The sequence below is a fragment of the Neophocaena asiaeorientalis genome, unplaced genomic scaffold (genome assembly GCF_003031525.2).
Source record: "Neophocaena asiaeorientalis asiaeorientalis breed wild unplaced genomic scaffold, Neophocaena_asiaeorientalis_V1.1 scaffold357, whole genome shotgun sequence".
Classification (NCBI taxonomy): domain Eukaryota; kingdom Metazoa; phylum Chordata; class Mammalia; order Artiodactyla; family Phocoenidae; genus Neophocaena; species Neophocaena asiaeorientalis.
This window is the reverse complement of record NW_020173270.1, coordinates 958549-976310: the sequence shown is the minus strand read 5'-3', so window position 1 is coordinate 976310 and position 17762 is coordinate 958549. Positions and strand designations below refer to the sequence as shown.

At 55.7% G+C, this 17762-nt stretch overlaps 1 protein-coding gene across 1 annotated transcript in view; it reads left to right on the top strand.

Moving 5' to 3' along the window:
- Positions 1-9594: 9594 nt before the first annotated feature.
- The window catches only part of PDE4A (phosphodiesterase 4A), a 35772-nt gene continuing 27604 nt past the window's right edge, over positions 9595-17762 (top strand). Inside the window, 1 exon segment of the mRNA XM_024745856.1 lies at positions 9595-9914. Coding sequence (XP_024601624.1) covers positions 9595-9914 — 320 coding nt within the window.

Genomic DNA, 17762 nt, shown 5'->3' with positions numbered 1-17762 from the left:
ACTTTGAGGGCTTCAGGCCGGCCTGCAGGCTGAGGGTATGTAGGGAGGACCCCGGATGCCGGATTCCCGGGTAGGCGCGGGGGTCTCTACCTGGCTTCGGAGACCGGAGCTGCCTGGCCCCAGGGAAACAGGGTCCCAGGAGCCCCAGCTCCCAGAATTGGGGACAGGGCGCCGGAAGTTCCCCGATCAGCGCCAAGCATTTACTAATCTCCTGACAACACAGCATCTCCAGCCTGGGGGACTGAGACAGAGACCCCTAAGTTGCTTTGCACTGCCCCTCGGACTCCCAACCGCCCTCCCCCCATCAGCGCACCCCCTGCTGGGCGTCTTGTACCTGTGGGGTGGGGGTGGGGGACTGGGAATGCTCCTCTAGGCTCCCAAGCTTCCTCTGCTGCATCCCACAGCCACACACTGCTTAGCTGCGGCTGTGGGACTGGGCAAACTGGGCTTTGCCTTCCTGAGCCTCAATTTCCTCATCTGCAAAGTGGGTAATGACACACCCAGGATTCGGGGAGGTCATGCATGCGAGTGTGCCATTACGCCATCATTTATTTTACAGCTCATTTCACACATATTTCCCAAGAGCCTACTGTGTGCAGGACACTGTGACCAGGCTGTCAGGCTACAGCAACCAACAAGACCAGCTGGGTCCCTGCTCTGCTGACCCTGGACACTGGTGAGGGAGCAAGATCAGTGTGTAAACAGAGAAATATCCACGGTGATTTCAGACTCTGAAGACTAAAATTTCATGAGGCATAGAGAGTGACTGCAGGGAAGGATGTTCAAGATTAAATGAGATTTACGGTTTGTATCTGCCTTCCTGGTTCACTTTCAGCTCCATGAGGGGAGGGCCAGGTCTAGAAGAGTGGCTGGTACACAACAGGTGCTCAATAAATGTTGAATGAGTTAAAGAGGGGATTAGATTAAGACTATTTTCATAGCACTTTAGATCAGGTAGGAGGCTTATCACGAACCAATCCATCCTCTCTCCTATTTTACGGATGAGGCGAGTGAGTCTCTAAGGCCCAGGAAAGGGAAAGATGTCGTCAAAGGCAATAAGGGAGTTGACGGGGTGTCATCATTCCCACACAGGTGAGGGTGGCTGAAGGAATGGTTTTGAACAGCGGGGAATGGAAGAGAGTAGAGACCAGACTTGAGCACAGGTCCCTCCAGGAACCCATGACACCCAGCCAGCGCCCATCTCTCTCCCCATACCACATAGACACAGCCCTGTATTCATCCATTCAACAAGTATTTACTCAATGTCTACTATGTGCCAGGTGCTCAGGACACAACAGCAAACAGAAGAAAACCCCCTACGCCCATGGAGCTGACATTAAGTAGAGAAAACAGAGAAGAAACAACATAAACTAACGAATAAATATATAACAACAAACTGTGATTAGGACGGTGATAGAAATAGCTTGTGACAAGAGAGAAAAATGGAGGGGTCTACTTTGGGTTGAGTATCCAGGAAGACCTCCCAGAGGAGTTGCATTACTCTTCAAACACACACACACACACACACACACACACACACAGACTTTGATCCAGAGAAACGTAATCACACAAACACCACATACAGGCTGGAGCCTGAGAACCTTAATAGTATGCCTGAGGCCCCATAGCTACTGGGTGGCCATGCAGAGATTTGAGCCCAGAATCCACATTTCTAACCAGTGTACTTCCCGCTGCACCCACATGCATGTACCCTCCCCGCCTCCACACACACACATACTCAGAGTCACACAGAGACACAGCCAGCCTCATGCCCACATAGACTGATATGGTGTCACTTTGTCACATACACACACTCCTGTAGGTATGGTCTAGTCTCAACTACACAACACTCAGACTCCCAGAGAGTTCTACCTGTCCAGTTGCATGTGGACAGCTGTGTACAAAGTCTCACTTTCACACAGGTGCACGCGCACCCGCGCGCACACACACACACACACACACACACACAAACACGCATGCCCCGTGGGGAGAGGGGCTGAGAGTCCTTCCCAGCTCCAGGTCATGGAGCTTGGGTAGTCATTGTACCTCCTCAGGCCTGAATGATCTGGGGCAAGCTGTGGACAAGGGTATTCATCCTCATTTCCATGCCTCTTTGGCTGCCCATCACCCTGTCCTTCTGAAGGCAGTGGAGGTTGGGTGAAGCCAGTGCTCCTCTGTCAGGCCAGGCCAGGGACGCTGACAAGCTGGATGAGGGAAGAGGCCTCTTCTCAGCCTGAGCCTGGTGCCTGCTCTGCCATCTGGAACCCCTCGCCAGCCGGCTGCTGCGCAGGGGAGGGGAAGGCAGGCTTAGTGACTCCCGTCCACCTGGGCACTCAGGCCAGTTTCTGAGGCCTTGTGTCCCATGCCCAGGTTTCTACCAGAGACAATTTCTGCAAATGTGCACAGGTGTCCAGACAGTGGTGGCATGTGTGTCTCTTCCTCTCTCCCCTGGCCTCCTTCCTTCCTTCCACAAATCCTTGAGCACCTACAATGAGTTGTTATGGGCGCTGAGGATACAGCCAGGACCAGCTAAAGAATTCTGCAGAGCCCAGGACCAGATGAAAATGCAAAGCCCCTGTTTAAAATTATTAAGAATTTCAAGACCACGACAGCAGTGCATTAAACCTTCTAAGCATGGGGCCCAGTGGGACTGCTTAGGTCACGTGTACATGAAGTTGGCCCTAGACCAAGACAGAAAAATCCCCTGCCCTCATGGAACTAAGGGGTGGGGGCAAGCAGAAACATAAACATGATACCTCAGGGGTGGTAAGTGCTGAGAACAGAAGTAAAGTGAGAAACAGAGGGTGATGGGGTTGGGGGAGGCATCCATGCCAGGGAAGGCCTCTAAAAGGAGGTGACTTTGAGCAGAGAGGTGAAGGAGGTGAAGGAGTCAAGTGGATTTATTCATTCACTCAAGAGACATTTGTTGAGCACCTACTGTATACCAGTGTTGTCCTAGGTCCTGGAGATCCAGCAGGGGACAAAACAGACCAACATCCTGACCTCATGTCTTAATCAAAGGACAAGCAATAATAAAATAGGAAAATTATATATCTTGTTAGAATGTTGTAAGTCTGAAACAAACAAAATGAAAGCAGAGCCAGGGAGATCGGGGGTGGGAGGAGCGCAGGATATCTGAGGCTGGTTTTCCAGGGGAGGGAAAAGCAAGTGCAAAGTCCCTGAGGTCTAAATATGCTTGAAGTGTTTGAAGAACAGCAAGGAGGCCAGCAGGATGAGCGGGGAGGATGGGAGGAATTGAGGTCTCTGTGAATGTGTAGCTGTCTCCCATGTATGTCCATAGCGCCACTGAGTCAACAACAGTGATAATTGTTAGTATTATTAAGATAGTGGCTACTGTTTCATGAGCACCTACTATGAACCAGGCACTGTGCTCAGAACCTTACAGGCATTATTTCATTTCATCCTCACAACAACCTCCTCAGATAGGTATGAATATTATCCCCATTTTACAGGAAACTGAAGCTCAAAGAGGCTGGGCAACTTGCCCCCAAATATACAGCTAATAAGTGGCAAAGTTAGGATTTGAATGCATGTCTGTCAATGTAATACTGGAGCCTAAGCATGGTCCTTACTACATGGCCCTTTCTCTGCCTGTCTGAGCATATGTGTCTGTCTGCGTACAGAGGAGAGGGTGCCTCTTTCTCTGTATGTCTAACTCATTCCTTCATTTATTCACTCAGCATTCCTTGAGACTATGTGTGGGGGACCATGATGAATGGGTACCATTTCTTGCCCCCCACAGAGCTCTAGTGGGGAATACAAATAATTACAACCCCAGATGATGAATGCTTTAATAGGGGCAGAACAAACAGCAGTGGGAGCCCAGAACATGGACTGGCTCTGTCCGGCTGAGAAGTGGAGGTGACCTTTAAGCTATCTTTACACATTCATCCATTTGTTCAACAATTGTCTGTCATAGACTTGCCTGGTGCTAAGCACTATGTGGGTGAGATGACATTTACATTCACTTCTACTAGTTCTTATTGAACTGAAGTGCTAGTTAGAGCTATACAACAAGAAAAAGAAATAAGAGCTAGTCCATAGGAGACCTAGGAACATTATTAATATGCTCTTGAGTCCTCAAAACAATAACTAGACATTTAACAAATAATTATTAAGAGCCTACGATGTTCCAGATTCAGTTCTAGGCACTGAGGATATATTAATAAAATAGATTAAATATTTTTGTTCTCCTGCAGCTGATATTCTAGTATGGGACAAGACAGACAATACAGGTAATAAGTAAATTACATAGTATGTTATGAGGTGATAAATGCTGTGAAAAAATAGAGCAGGATAAGGGAGTTTAAGAATCCTAAGGGGATAGCAACTTTAAACAGGGGTGGGGTGGAGAGAAACACCAGGAGAAATGCTGAAAAGGTAAGATGTGATTAAAGACCTGAAGGATGTAAGGGAACTGCTGATGTTTAAGGGGGAAAAGTTCCAGGCAGGGGGAACAGAAAGTGCAAAAGCCCTGAGGCTAAAGTTTGCCTAGTGTGTCCAGAAACAGCCAAGAGGCCAGTGTAGATGGAGCAGAGTGAGCCTGGGGGAGGGTGGGAGGAGATGAGGACAGCAGGACTGTGTGAGCCTCTTGTTGAGGACTTTGACGTCTCCTCTGAGGGAGGTGAAAGCCATGGAGGGCTCTGAGCAGAAGAGGGACATGATCTGACTTGGGTTCTAACAGGCTCCCACAGGCTCAGATGGTAATAGCCTTTATTAAGCACTTACTGCGTGCCAGACGCTGTTCTTTGAGAATTCAATATGGTCTGATCTCATTTCATTCTCGTATAGACGCTGCAAGGATTATCATTCCATTTCACAGAGGTGAAACTGAGGCTTAGACAGTTTAAGTCACTGACCTACGGGCCACACAGCAATAATTTGCAGCGCCTGGGTTGACGGTGCAGCGAGCGAGCCAGCCTTCCCCTCCCGCAAGCTTTTAGATAGGGATTGCCGGCAGCAGAGCGCACTCATAATCGGGAGTTGCGTCTGTGTCCCTGTCTTGTTTCTATTTCCACGCGTCCCTGTCTGTCTCTGCGCGCCTCTGCCTGCGCGTCCCCCATCTGTGCCCAAGCCGCCGTCTCGCTGCGCCCGGCCCCCGCACATCGGAGCTATTTCGGGTTTAGGCATAAAAGCCCAACAGCTCGGAGAAGACGCTTCCTCCTGCCCCCGACTCGGACCACGCGCCACACGCGGCCGGCTCTGGGAGCTCCCTGTCTTCTCTGAGGGATCCCCAGGCTGGAGAAGCCCCCGCAAGAGGACAGGTGGGGGCTGGGGCGACCCGGGCCGGAGGCTCTCGGCCCCCCAGTGGCCAGTTCAGGCATTGACGCTGCTCAGAGCCCAGTCGAGCATCAGCTGTCGCTCTGGCAACAGACGGGCGACGTCACCGACAGGCAGTGCATCAGCCACCTGCTGACGTCACGCCCCAGGAGAGGCAGTTGGCGAGGGGCGGGGGCGGTTTCCATGCTCAGCCGGCAGGGGGAGCCCCCGGGAGCTAATGGCGGATGCCTTCGGTCTGGTCCTGCAGGAGGCGCTGGCCGGGACCGACATGGCCCCTGAAGCCCCCAAGGCGCGCTAGTCTGGCGGGATGAAGAGGAGTCGCAGTGTCCTGTCGGTGGCCCGGACCGGTGACGAGGTGCGAGGGGCGGGGCCAGGGCTGGGGGCGGGGCTTGGGCTGCGACGGCGGGTAGGGAGCCCTCTAGAGACCAAGACTGACTGCTCACTAAGCCTGGCTTCACTTCCCCCCAGGCAGCAAGGAGTCTTGTCCCCTTGTGCCTCAGTTTACTCCCTTGACTTCAATATTCTCCTGCTGCCCAAATTAAGGGCTCTCAGCCCAGGGATAGAAGGCAGGGTCTTCCAAGGGGCTTTCCAAATAGGGAGAGGATTGTAGGGTGGAGGGGAAGGTGCTGGGGGTGAGGCCTTGAGGGTCTCAGATATGAGGAGAGGGGGCCACAGACGTTTAGGCCAAGAGGGGGCTTCCTGGACGTGGAGGGTGGTGATGTGTTAGAGGGGTTTCACAGTGAAGGGCAGAGTACAGGCATGAAGGCCCAGAGCCCTGGCCATCCAGTGGTTAAGAATCCATGTTTCCGGGCTTCCCTGGTGGCGCAGTGGTTGAGAGTCCACCTGCCGATGCAGGGGACACGGGTTCGTGCCCCGATCCGGGAATATCCCACATGCCGCGGAGCGGCTGGGCCCGTGAGCCATGGCCGCTGAGCCTGCGCGTCCAGAGCCTGTGCTCCGCAATGGGAGAGGCCACAATAGTGAGAGGCCCGCGTATCGCAAAAAAAAAAAAGAATCCATGTTTCCACTGCAGGGGGCACGGGTTCGATCCCTGGTCAGGGAACTAAGATCCGGCATGCCGCGTGGTGCGCCCACACACACACACACACACACACAAAAAAAAGAGAGAGAGAGGAAAAAAGGGAGTCCCACAAAAATTATGGCTGAGAACGGGAACCCTTCAGATGTAAGAGCTGAGAAGGGACCCTCTGTGGGAGGGATTAGTGAGTGGCTCAGACGTGAGAGGGGCACAGGAGCCTATATCCCCATCAGCCACTATCTCAGATGGTTAGGGAGGGACGTTACTGCAGGGAGGGACTCAGAGCTACCTGACCAGGCTGCACCCCTACCCCGCCCTTGTCACACCTCAGAGGCCGCGAGATACCCCCGAGCCCGGCCGAGCCAACATGCTCGGGGCTGCCCTCCGACGCCCTCGCCGACGCCTCTCCATGGGCCCAGGCCTGGGCTGGGCTGAGCCTGAGCCCTTGGACACTGGGGTCCCTCTGCCACCACGGCCCACCACGCTGCCACTGCTGATCCCCCCGCGGATTTCCATCACCAAAGCTGACAGGTAGGCAGGAGGTGGACCAGGCTGGGAGGTGGGGTGGAGGAACAGGGCCACCTGGGCTAAGTCCAGCCACAAACCCTTTCCCATGCTCTAGGCTCCTGGCTCCCTGTGTTTTGCAAAAGCAGCTGAAACTTCTCCTGGAGCCTGGTGGGTCAGGTTGTGACATAACCCCGCCCCCGCAAGAGGCACCTCTTGCAGCCTCTAGGAAGCCCTTCTTCCATTTTGCAGCTGCCTGAGTCAGCAAGGGGCAGGATTTCGGAAAGGGTTTCAACCCTCCAGTCCCCAACGATGCTCCCATAATCAGAGAGCTGGGACAGGCTAGGGAGTGAGCCTCCCACCAATCCGCTGTGCGCCTCTAGTTCCCTTTCTGAGAGGATGCAGTTTCTTCAAGGCCTTAAAAGGAGATGGTGGGACCCTGGAGGAGATCTGGACTGGCATCTTTCTTTCTCCTGAGCTCAGCTTCACACTGCACTTCCTTTGCTCTTTCTCATCTGGGGCCCTCGGAGGGCACTTCAACCCCCATCTTGGCCCAAGGATGAATTTGAAAGCCAGACAGCTGCCACTGTTCTCTGCAGCCTCAATCTCCCCACCCACCCCTTTGTCTACTCAGTTGGAGGGCTCCAAGGTCTCTGCTTGGGTCATGGTACAATGGTTCAATTCCAAATGGGGGAGGAAGTGACTTTCATTCCCCTCTCCAGTGGTCTAATGTACCCCCCCCCCCCAAAAAAAAAAGAAAATTCCTCTAGCCTCTACCTAGTTCAGGCCACAGATCCAACTACCAGCTCTGGCCCACTGCCTTGGGCTTTCCTTTTTGTGCAGCCCCAGCTGTGACCTGACCCCACCCTCAACCCCACCCTGTGTTACCCCACCCAGATCTTTGACAAGACTACAGCAACCCCCCGACCCCGCCAAGAATTTGGTCCAGCCCAAGACCCTCAAGTGATCTGGGGAGGACTTCCAGCCCTTACCGATCCCCTAGAAGCCTTTTTGAGTATGCACTTGTGGGGAGGGTCCCTGAGAGAAGTTGGGGGACAGTTCTGGCCTCTGGGACATCCAGCTGCTGCTAATGGGAGGGCGTTTCTGGCTCTGCGTTCGCCCACGCCTGGAGCCCCCTCTGGCGGGGAGAAAAGAGGCTGTGAGGGTTGGAGACGGGCTTTGTTGTTTTTTTTTTCCAATAAGAACAGTGCGGAGGGAGGGCGGTGGCAGACGGCAAGGCTTGCCCGGGGGGAGCCCTTGAGGGGGGCGCGCGGGGGCGGGGCCTGGTTGCGCGTACTTGCACCCAAGCTGGTTAATCCGAGCGCGCAACGGCCGGGGGCGGGCCACTGGTGTGTTGTGCTCTGCCCCCCGCCCGGCAGCCACCGACACCAGTGCTCGGCCTGGGTCGGGGCGGGGGAAAGGGAGGGCGCTCGGATTCCGCTAGCTCTCTGCTCGCTCGCGCTCAGCGCGGCGCTGGGGGAGGCGGGAGCGTGAGTCACGGCGACTCCCGATTTAGGTGCCGGAAGGGGGGCTCTGCCGGCGGGGGCAGCGGGGAGGAGGCGCGGCTGTTTACTCGCCTGAAAAGGGCACGGGGATGCGTCCCGCGGCTGCCCGGGGCCTGCCTCAGTTTACCTGCTGCAGAAGCGCTTTAGAAGGAGCAGCGATACACAGAGCGGTGGGCGGGCAGTCGGGGTATCAGAGCCGGGGTGTCCTCCTGGAGCCACACAGAAGGGACACACCCCAGTAACACCTCAGAGTGGCCCCAGGCCGGCCACACACACACACCAACACACATGGACTCCCTCAGACACCACAAACAACAGAGGCTGAATCGAGTGCACAGCTCCGCGGACCCACCACAGTACACACCCAATCGCGGGGGAACACAAGCACAGACCCCAGGCCACCAGAACAGACCGTGTAAGAGGCACACACCCTCCAAACAGGCAGCACACGTGCACACACTTCCTTCAGCCTCAGACACGCAGATACACGCACAGCGAAATCCAGGTAAACAGGCAGACCGCAGCAGCCAACCACGTGCGCACACACACTTCTAGCAGACACCGAAAACACACATCCCTCGGAAGAGGCCACGTGCGCGCACATCCCGCCCCGGACACACACCATCACCGTCCTCCGACCCACCAACAGGAGATTCCCCGAACACCGTCGCCGCCCGCTGCAGGGACCGCATCCGTGTTACCGGGACCACTTCCCACAAGCTCCCCCTGGCCAGGGGTAGCGAAGAGGACAAGCCAGCACTGGGCTCCGCCTCCAACATGATGGACGGACTGACTGACACACCGGCAACCAGTCGGGTGTCTCCTTCACGAGCGGATTAACCGTTTAACTCCTTCGTGGCCGTGTGCGCCGCGGCTAAGGCAGGGCGCTCTGGAGAGAGCTGAGTTCCGGCGCCCCCTCCCCGCCGGGAGCGGGGCTCTGCGTGGGCGGGAAGGGCCCCCCTCCTCGGGTGGCTGCCCCCCACTGGCCCGGACGGAGGAGGAGGGGGGTGGCGCTGACAGCTGCTGCCCCGCATCAAGCAGAGCGCCAGGCGCTGACAGGAAGCCTCCGCGCCCGGCCCGGGGGCGATCGGCCCGTAGCGCCCCCGGGTCTCTCCCCGGGGCGCCATGGCCCCACCGAGGCCAGGAGCACTTGCGGGGCCCCGGGCGCGTCAGCTCGCGCGCAGCTGAACGGGGTGCAGCTTGGAGAGGCCGGGGCCCCCTGGTGTGCAGGTGGGGGCCGGGGCCATGGAGCCCCCGGCCGTCCCCTCAGAGAGGAGCCTATCTCTGTCTCTGCCAGGGCCCCGGGATGGCCAGGCCACCCTGAAGCCGCCCCCCCAGCACCTGTGGCGGCAGCCGCGGACCCCCATCCGTATCCAGCAGCGCGGCTACTCGGACAGCGCGGAGCGCGCCGAGCCCGAGCGGCCGCCACACCGGCCCATAGAGCGCGCCGACGCCGTGGACACCGGCGACCGGCCCGGCTTGCGCACGTCCCGCATGTCCTGGCCCTCGTCCTTTCACGGCACCGGCACCGGCAGCGGCAGCGCGGGCGGAGGCAGTTGCAGGCGGTAAGACTCCGCGGCGGACGCGCGCGGAGCGGATAGGCGCGCAGAGAGGACGCAACTCGCCCCGCTGACCGCGGGGGGGCGCTGTGATGCGGGTGGGATCAGTGTGACTGACGGGGCTGGGGGGAGGAGTTCTACTGCGGGGGCGTCTGGGACCTGACCCCCGGTGGTGCACTGTACCCGAGACTTCCTACTGAAGATGGAAGATGATTTATGGGGGCGCCACGCTGCGTGTGCTATTAACGGGGTCTTGGTTGAGGGTTGCAGCTTTAGGGGTCTGTAGCCTTCGTCGGTGACAGTGCAGGACAGTGACTAGGCTGGGTACCACTTGACGGGGCTAGATTCACTGTGTTTGGGGATGGCCTAGGGGTCAGTCTGTAGGGGGTGCCTGCTAGAAGCACAATGCTTCCTGCAGGCTGGGGTGCTCCCAGGGTCCTTCTAGAGTGGGGAGGACTGTATTGGGAGCGGGATTCATGGACTTGCCCTGCAGCTGGGGTCAGTAATCTAAAGAGGCCCTCTTGGGGGAGCCCTGTGTTGGGGGCCTGTGTGCTATGTCAGAGCCCCCGCTCAGGGCAGGAGTGTTAGGGTTCAGTAGCTGCCCAGAGGGAGAGAACAGTGTTCAGGGGGTGCACAGTCCCACCACAGGGTGAGGGAGACCCTGGCTCCCTAGGTAACAGTGTTAGCGATGAAGTGTGAGTTGGGTACCCTCTCATTGACCTGGGTTTGCTCCAGCTGTTGGGGATGGCCAGCTGTGGCTGCCTTGGCTGCATGCTCTGTCTGGGGTTCTGGGGTCCTATGATTGTGACAGCATAACTGTGTGTGTGTCCAGGAGAGTATAGTTAGTGACATGTTGACTGTGTGCTCCCAGGACTGTGACTAAGCGACTGTGTGCTTCTGGGACAGAGATTGTGACAGTGACATCGAGTGGTCCTGGGACACAGTGATCTTGCTGGGTGACTGAGTGTGCCCCCGGGGTGCTGTGACTGTGGTGGGATGACTGTGTGTGCTACTGGAATACTGTGATTGTGACAGCATGGCTGTATGTGCTCCCAGGACATCGTGATTGTGTCCCTGACTGTAGGATGTGGTGATTGTCACAGAGTGACTGTGTGTGCTCCTAGGACAGTGGTTGTGACAGCGTGTGTTTCTGGGATGCAGTGATGGTGGCACTGTGATGTTTTATTCCTGGGGACACTGTGATTGAGACACTGTGAAATGTTCTCTGCTGCTTGTGTGCCCCGTGTCTGAGAGCTGGTGCTCTCACTTTCGGGGCGTGCACCCAACTCCCTGACATGCTGCCCTCTAACCACCTAGTGTTCCGATGGGGTCTGACTTTGTGTCCTGGTGACATGTGTGACTGATGGCTTTGACTGAGTGCTTCGCCTGGCTCCCATGGGTGCCCCTCTACTTGGAACACCCCTGGGACAGTCAGATTCAGGCCTCTCCTGGAGTTCCTGAGGGAGGCCCTTCTAGGCTGGGACCCTCCTATTTTAGCTCTCTCTGGGGACCTCCAGCAGGCACCACAGCCTCCAGGTCACCCACCCACCTCCATTCGGGGCACTCCAGCACCCCTGCCCACCCCCAGGAAGCAAATGTCACGGATCCAGCACTCACAGCCTGCTGTTTCCCACAGGGAACTGGAGAGAGGCTGAAGGAAAACAAAGCTAGAATCAACAGGAAATGCCAAGACCAGGGGCAGCGCACCAAACTGGCGCAGGTCACTGTCCTGAGAGACCCGAGGGGGGGTGGGGTCCAATAGGAACTGGACATTAGTCCCTTTTTAGGCCCCAGGGACTCCCCCTACCCTGGTCTCTGCGGTGCTGACTCTCTGGGGACAGTAGCTGAGTGACAATCATTATCTTCGTGAGATCCATCTCATAATGGCTCACTCTTGGGCTCCATGCCGGGGACTTTTCCACACATCTTCATCCCTAGTGACCTGTGAGGTAAACTGAGGCCCAGAGGGGCAAAGTCCCTTCTCCTTTTTTTGGCTGCGCCACATGGCATGCAGGATCTTAGTTCCCCTTAACCAGGGATTGAACCGCGCTCCCTGCAGTGTTAAGTGCGGAGTCTTAACCACTGGACTGCCAGTGAAGTCCCGCCTTCTCCTTCTTACCCAAGTTCACACAACCAGGAAATGGCAGAGCTGAGATTCCAACATAGGTCCCATCTGATGCCTGTGTGTCCTGGCACAAGTGTCTTGCCCTCTCTGAGCCCCAGTTTTCCCATCGGTAAAGTGAGGCTGTTGTTGTCACTGCCCTGTGGGGGTCATTTCGAGAGTTCTGTGAGATTGGGGATGTGTGTAAAGGACTTCACACAGCGAGTGCTTGGTAGTCACTCAGGGACCCGAATTTGGGAGAGGAGGTGGGCCCTCCGTAGACCCTGCTCCTGTAGGGTGGGAAGGAAAAACAGGAACCTCAACCACATCCCCACAGGGGCTCAGGTTTCTGTTTCACTGTGGGCCTGCATAGCCTCCAGTGGCTGTGGCCGGAGGGAGGGCACTGGTGCCAGCATCCTCCCCCCACGCCCAGGCAGAAGGAGGAAGGAGAAATTGAAAGTCCTCTCATGGGAACTCACTCCTTCGGAATGAGCATTCTGCCAGCCCAGTTCTCCAGAAAGGGTGCACACACAGGGGGTTCCAGTGCTATCCACGTTAGAGTTCATGCAGCCACCAGAAAGGGGATCCAGAGAGCCCTCCAGACTTGAATCACAAGAACCTCCAAAGAGAGGGCACTGCCCCCCCCCCACGTCTGAGACGGCATCTGAACCCCCCTCCAGACCTGGGGATGTAAAAGCGTGCGCTCCCGGCTCCCTGTGGGGCTGAGTCACGGCACCGCCACGATCTGTCAAAAGGCAGATGGAGATGGAAGAAGAGAAGGACTCTGGTGGTGAGGTGGGGAGACTTGCCTGAACTGGGGGGCGAGGCCAACGTACCGACTCCTTTTGAACCCCCAGACTCTCCCCACCGAGGGAGGCTCTGCCTGGCCCCAGGAGGACGTGGGATACAGCCGGACTGGGGTCTCTCTCTGACCCGTGGTCTCCACTGGGGTCTTCGCCTCCCCCAGTCCCTGGCGCTCCCACATCCCTGCGTGTGTATCGGCGGTAGGTCTCTCCTCGCGCCCCTCCCTCCGCACGCCCTCTGCTGGGTGACAAGAAAGGCACAGGCTGAGTGTGCGCTCGGAGTCCGGACCTGCCTCCGGAACTCTCGTCCCCCAGCAAAGTCGCCGCCGCCGTCACTGCCGCGGCGCCCCGTATTATTACTTCATGTTTATTGAGCGTTCCGGACAGCGGGCGCCAGGCCGGCCGACCGCAGGCTGCGGGTGAGGTCTTCGCCCACCCGGGGTTGGTACCAGGCCGCTACCTCCATCCTCCACCTTCAGCCGAGCGTGGTGGAGACGGCCGCCTGGCGGATGGAGAGGAACTTGGCGGAAAAGTTGAGGACGCGGAGTTCCCGTCTCGCCTCCGCGCGCACTTGCCCAAGCTAATGCCCATGGCCAGGGCCTCCCAACACCAACCTGCGTTTTAACTCCCGGCATCTTTGGCTTTCCATTCTTGCCGAGGAAACCGAGACACAAGTGATTTGCCTAAGGGCACACAGCGAGGAAGGAAGGGCAGAATTGTAGTTAAAAACCAGGTCTCCTCGACTCCAGACCAGTGGGTGAGATTCAGATTGTAGCCCTGTCCGCTGACTCGCTGTGTGACCTGGGGCCAGCATCATGCCTCTCTGGGCCTCAGTTTCCTGATCAGTAAAGCCGGGCTGAATAAGATCTGCCCACCCCCCGGGCTGCGGTAAGGCTGAGATAGCCGACATTGGGGCTGGGCAGCGAGAAGCTGTTGTTTTGAGAACTGCACTTCCTCAAAATGCACTTCCTCAGCAGAGCGAAAGGGGGCGTCCCCCAAACCACAAACCCGGGTTCTGGCTGCCAGGGTGCCCCGTCTTTCAGCAGTAACAGATGGACTGCAAGCTCCTCTGAGTTGCAGGAAACTAGGGCTTTGGGCCTGGGAGAACTGCAGATCGGCAGGGTGAGGGCAGAGTTTTGGGGGGCCTCTGAGCCCACTGTTTTCACTCCTGAGTAAGAGCCCAAATCCAGCCTTTGCCCTTGACTTGCTGTGTGACCTTGGGAAAGGAATTCACCTGTCTGAGCCTCAGTTTCCTCATCTGCAACAGGGCCATTCATTCCAAAAACATTGATTGAGTGGGACTTCCCTGGCAGTCCAGTGGTTAAGACAGTGGTTAAGACTTGGCGTTTCCACTGCAGGGGGCGTGGGTTCGATCCCTGGTTGGGGAACTAAGATCCTGCATGCCCTACATCGCGGCCAAAAAAATCCAGAAATAAAAAAACAAAAAGCATTGATTGAACATCTTCGAGCTGTGGTGAAGACTGAAATGGACCCAGTTCCCGCCATCCTGGAGTTCTCAGACTAGTGAGTGAGGAAGAAATAAGGAAAGGCATTCAATAATTTTAGATGGTGACGCATGAGACGTGAAGAGAAGAGGGACCTTGAGGTCAGGGAATGCCTCTCTGAGGAGGTGACATTTGAGGAGAGACCTAAATGAAGTGAGAGAAGATGCTATGTGGGTGTCTGAAGGATGAGGTTGACAAGCAGAGGGAATAGCAGGTGCAGAGGTTCTGAGGTGGGAACCTGTCTCATATGTTGGAGGAAAAGCAGGGAGGCAAGTGTGACTGGGACAGAGTGAGCAAGGGGTGCTGGAAGGAAATGGGGCATGGAGGTGATGGGGCAGCTCATGTAGGGCCTTGTAGATCATGGTCAGGGCTGCTGGCTTTAGACCTCAGTTTATATCTGACTTCAGGGGGCCGGAAGGCAACTGAACCGTGAAGGCCCTTGGGGCCAGAATTCCAGTCTCTGAAGTCAGACAACTCAACTCGTAATCGAGAGAATTCCCTGGTGGTTAGGACTCAGCGCTCTCACTGCCGGGATTCAATCCCTGGTTGAGGAATTAAGATCCTGCAAGTCATGTGTCACGGAAAAAAAAATAATAATAATCAACTCATAATCGAGCTGTGCTCCTTCCAGGCTGAGTGACCCTGACCAAGTCACTTCCCTCTCTGGGCCTCAGCTTCCCCATCTCTGAAATGGGTCTAGTATGAACCCTATTCCCAAAGTCTGATGTGAGGAATCAGCAAAACAATGCAGGGAACCCTGAGGGCAGGTAAATACAAATGCCCTTCCTTTCTGTTTGTACCTAGACTGAGGGGTACTGGTGGCCAGGGCATGGGTCTTAGTGGGTTTAGAGCAACAGTTCTCAACCAGGGGCAATTCTGCCCCCCAGGGAACATGTGGCAATGGCTGGAGACATTTTAGTCATCGCGACTGAGGGGGTGCTACTGGCATCTAGTGGGGAGGAGCCAGGGATTCTGCCACTGCTACTATCTCACAGGACTGCCCCCCAGGACAAAGGATCATCTGGTGCTAAATGTCAATGGTGCTAAGGTTGGGAAGCCCTGCATTCCCAACAAGGCGACATCACCTCCAACGGGGTGAAATTTGGTTCTTGGGATGGAGGTGTGAAAAAAAGCTTACTTTTATGTATAAAGCCCAGATAAACACCCAGTACATAAATGGATATACAGCATATCTATGGCATTAACATTTCATGAAGGAGGCAACTTGGGGGTGGGTGGGGAAGGGAGCATCTAAAAAGGCACTCGGGGGGATTATCGTGAAATAAAAGGAGACAACCACTGGTCTGGAGCCTGGCTCAGCTACTCATTGGCTCTGTGACCTTGAGCAGATTGTTTCTCTCCAAGACTCAGTTTTACCCATCTGTAAAATGGGACAATAATGTCACTTGATGGGCATTTTGTGAGAATTAAATGAGATCATAGCTAGAGGCGGTAAATGCACAGGAAGCATTCTGAAGGTTAGCTGCTATGTCATCTTTATCATCATCAACCAGCATCTGTATCCTCTGTCTAGTGCATGGCTTGCACATTATAAGCTCTCCATAAATGTTTTGTCCAATAATAATAATCGTAACTAGATAGTTCTTTGGGGCATGAGTCCACCATCTTCTCGGTCTGCTGGCTTTCCGAATAAAGTCACTATTCCTTGCCCCAATAACTTAGCACTCAATTTATTGGCCTGTCGTGTGGCAAGCAGTACAAGCTTGGACTTGGTAACAAACTTTGGTGCAGCCAGCCAGGAGCCTTGCTGCTATGGTTGGGGAATCTTCAGGTATAGGCCCTAGCAGCTGCTAGGACCACTTGTCCTGAGAATTAGTCCTAACATTCAGTGAAAAGTGTACAGACACTTTTCTGAGCCTTTTATGTGTCCATCCATGAGGTCTGTAGTGTTATTTTACCCATTTTACAGGTAAGAAAACTGAGGCTCAGTGAAATGAAGTGACTGGGTCAAGGTCAAATGAATAAGAAGCGCCGGAGGCCGGACTCAAGCCTAGGTCATCCAACTTTGGGCCCCTTGACATGGGAGCCAACAGGTAGAGAGGGAAAGATATTCACAGAGGCAATTTAGATTTAAAGTAGAGATTTGCCCCATTTTCTTATTTTAAACAAGTTTCTTCCCCTTCCCTAACCCCAGAGAGCTGTAGACAGGAGGGATAGGCTCTGGAATTATAACTAGCTAGCTGACTTTATTCAAGGATCTTCATCTCTCTGAGTCTCAGTTCCCCCATCTGTGAGAGGGGACAGTATGCCCCCCACAAAGTCACAGTGGCTGGGCATGCAGAGTCACCACCACTGGACCCCACAGAAGTCAGTGCTGAGGGGAGGTTGGGTTCTTGGAGCCACCTCATGAGCTGTGGGGCCCCCAATTCTAAGAGGTGCCTCAGGGATGCTAAGTAGTGGGAGGACTGGGGGATTCTTAGGAGTGTCTAGGGGGCTGTGAGCACACTCCAGGCTTCTAGGGGCGTCTAAGACTTATAAGGCATGTCTCAGAGCCTGTGGGGGGCATTCTGGGGGTGCCCCAAGGATTGTGAGTACATCTTGGATTCTGGGGGTAGCCTAGGGTTGTAGGCCTGTCTTAGGAGCTGTGGAGGAATCTAGTTGTACCCCTGGGATCTGTGGGGGGCACCCCAGGATTTTGGTGGCATCCCCATGGTTATGGGAATGTCCCCTGAGTCCTAAGGCACCCCTGAGGTAATGTTGGGTTCTCTGCACTTCTGGGGGCATCTCAGGAATGCTGTGGAACTACTAGGGGAGGGGATCTGAGGGATTGTGGAAGCCTTCCTGAGGCCTCTAAGGGACCCTAGGATTTGGGGGGGCCCTCACGGAGATCTGTGGGAATGCTCTGTGGCTGTGGGGGATTCTTGGGGTGTTTGGAGGGTCTCCGCGTGACTCAGAGATGGTGGGACTGCCCCGGGGGATTTGGCGGACATCTGAGGAAACATAGTGGTTGTCCTGGGATCTGAAGGGGTTTCTCGTGGACTCTCAGAGCACCTCTGGCATTTGTGGGTGCATCCTGAGATTGTTGGGGTGCCCCTGGAGTCTGTGGGCATGTTTCAGTAACAATGAGGGGACATCTGGGGAGCTGTGAGAGTGTCTGGTGTCTATGGGAGCCTCTCAGAGCACTTTTGGGTTTTGTGGGGGAACCCATGGATTTGGGGGGTACCTCTGGGTTGTGTGAGGACAGCTCAGGGATAGTAGGGGCACTCCTTAGGATTGTGGAGATCTAAGTCTGAGGGACTCTGGGGATGACCCTGAGGTCTGTAGTACCTCTCAACATCGCGGAGGCTGTGTGTGTGTGAGAGCACCCCAGAGATCTGGGGGCATTCCAGGTGTTTGTAGAGATGCTTCCGGCGATTGTGAGGACGGTAGAGGGACTGCTGGGGGCCCCTGGCGTCTGTGGGGTGTCCCCACCGCGGCGCGTGGG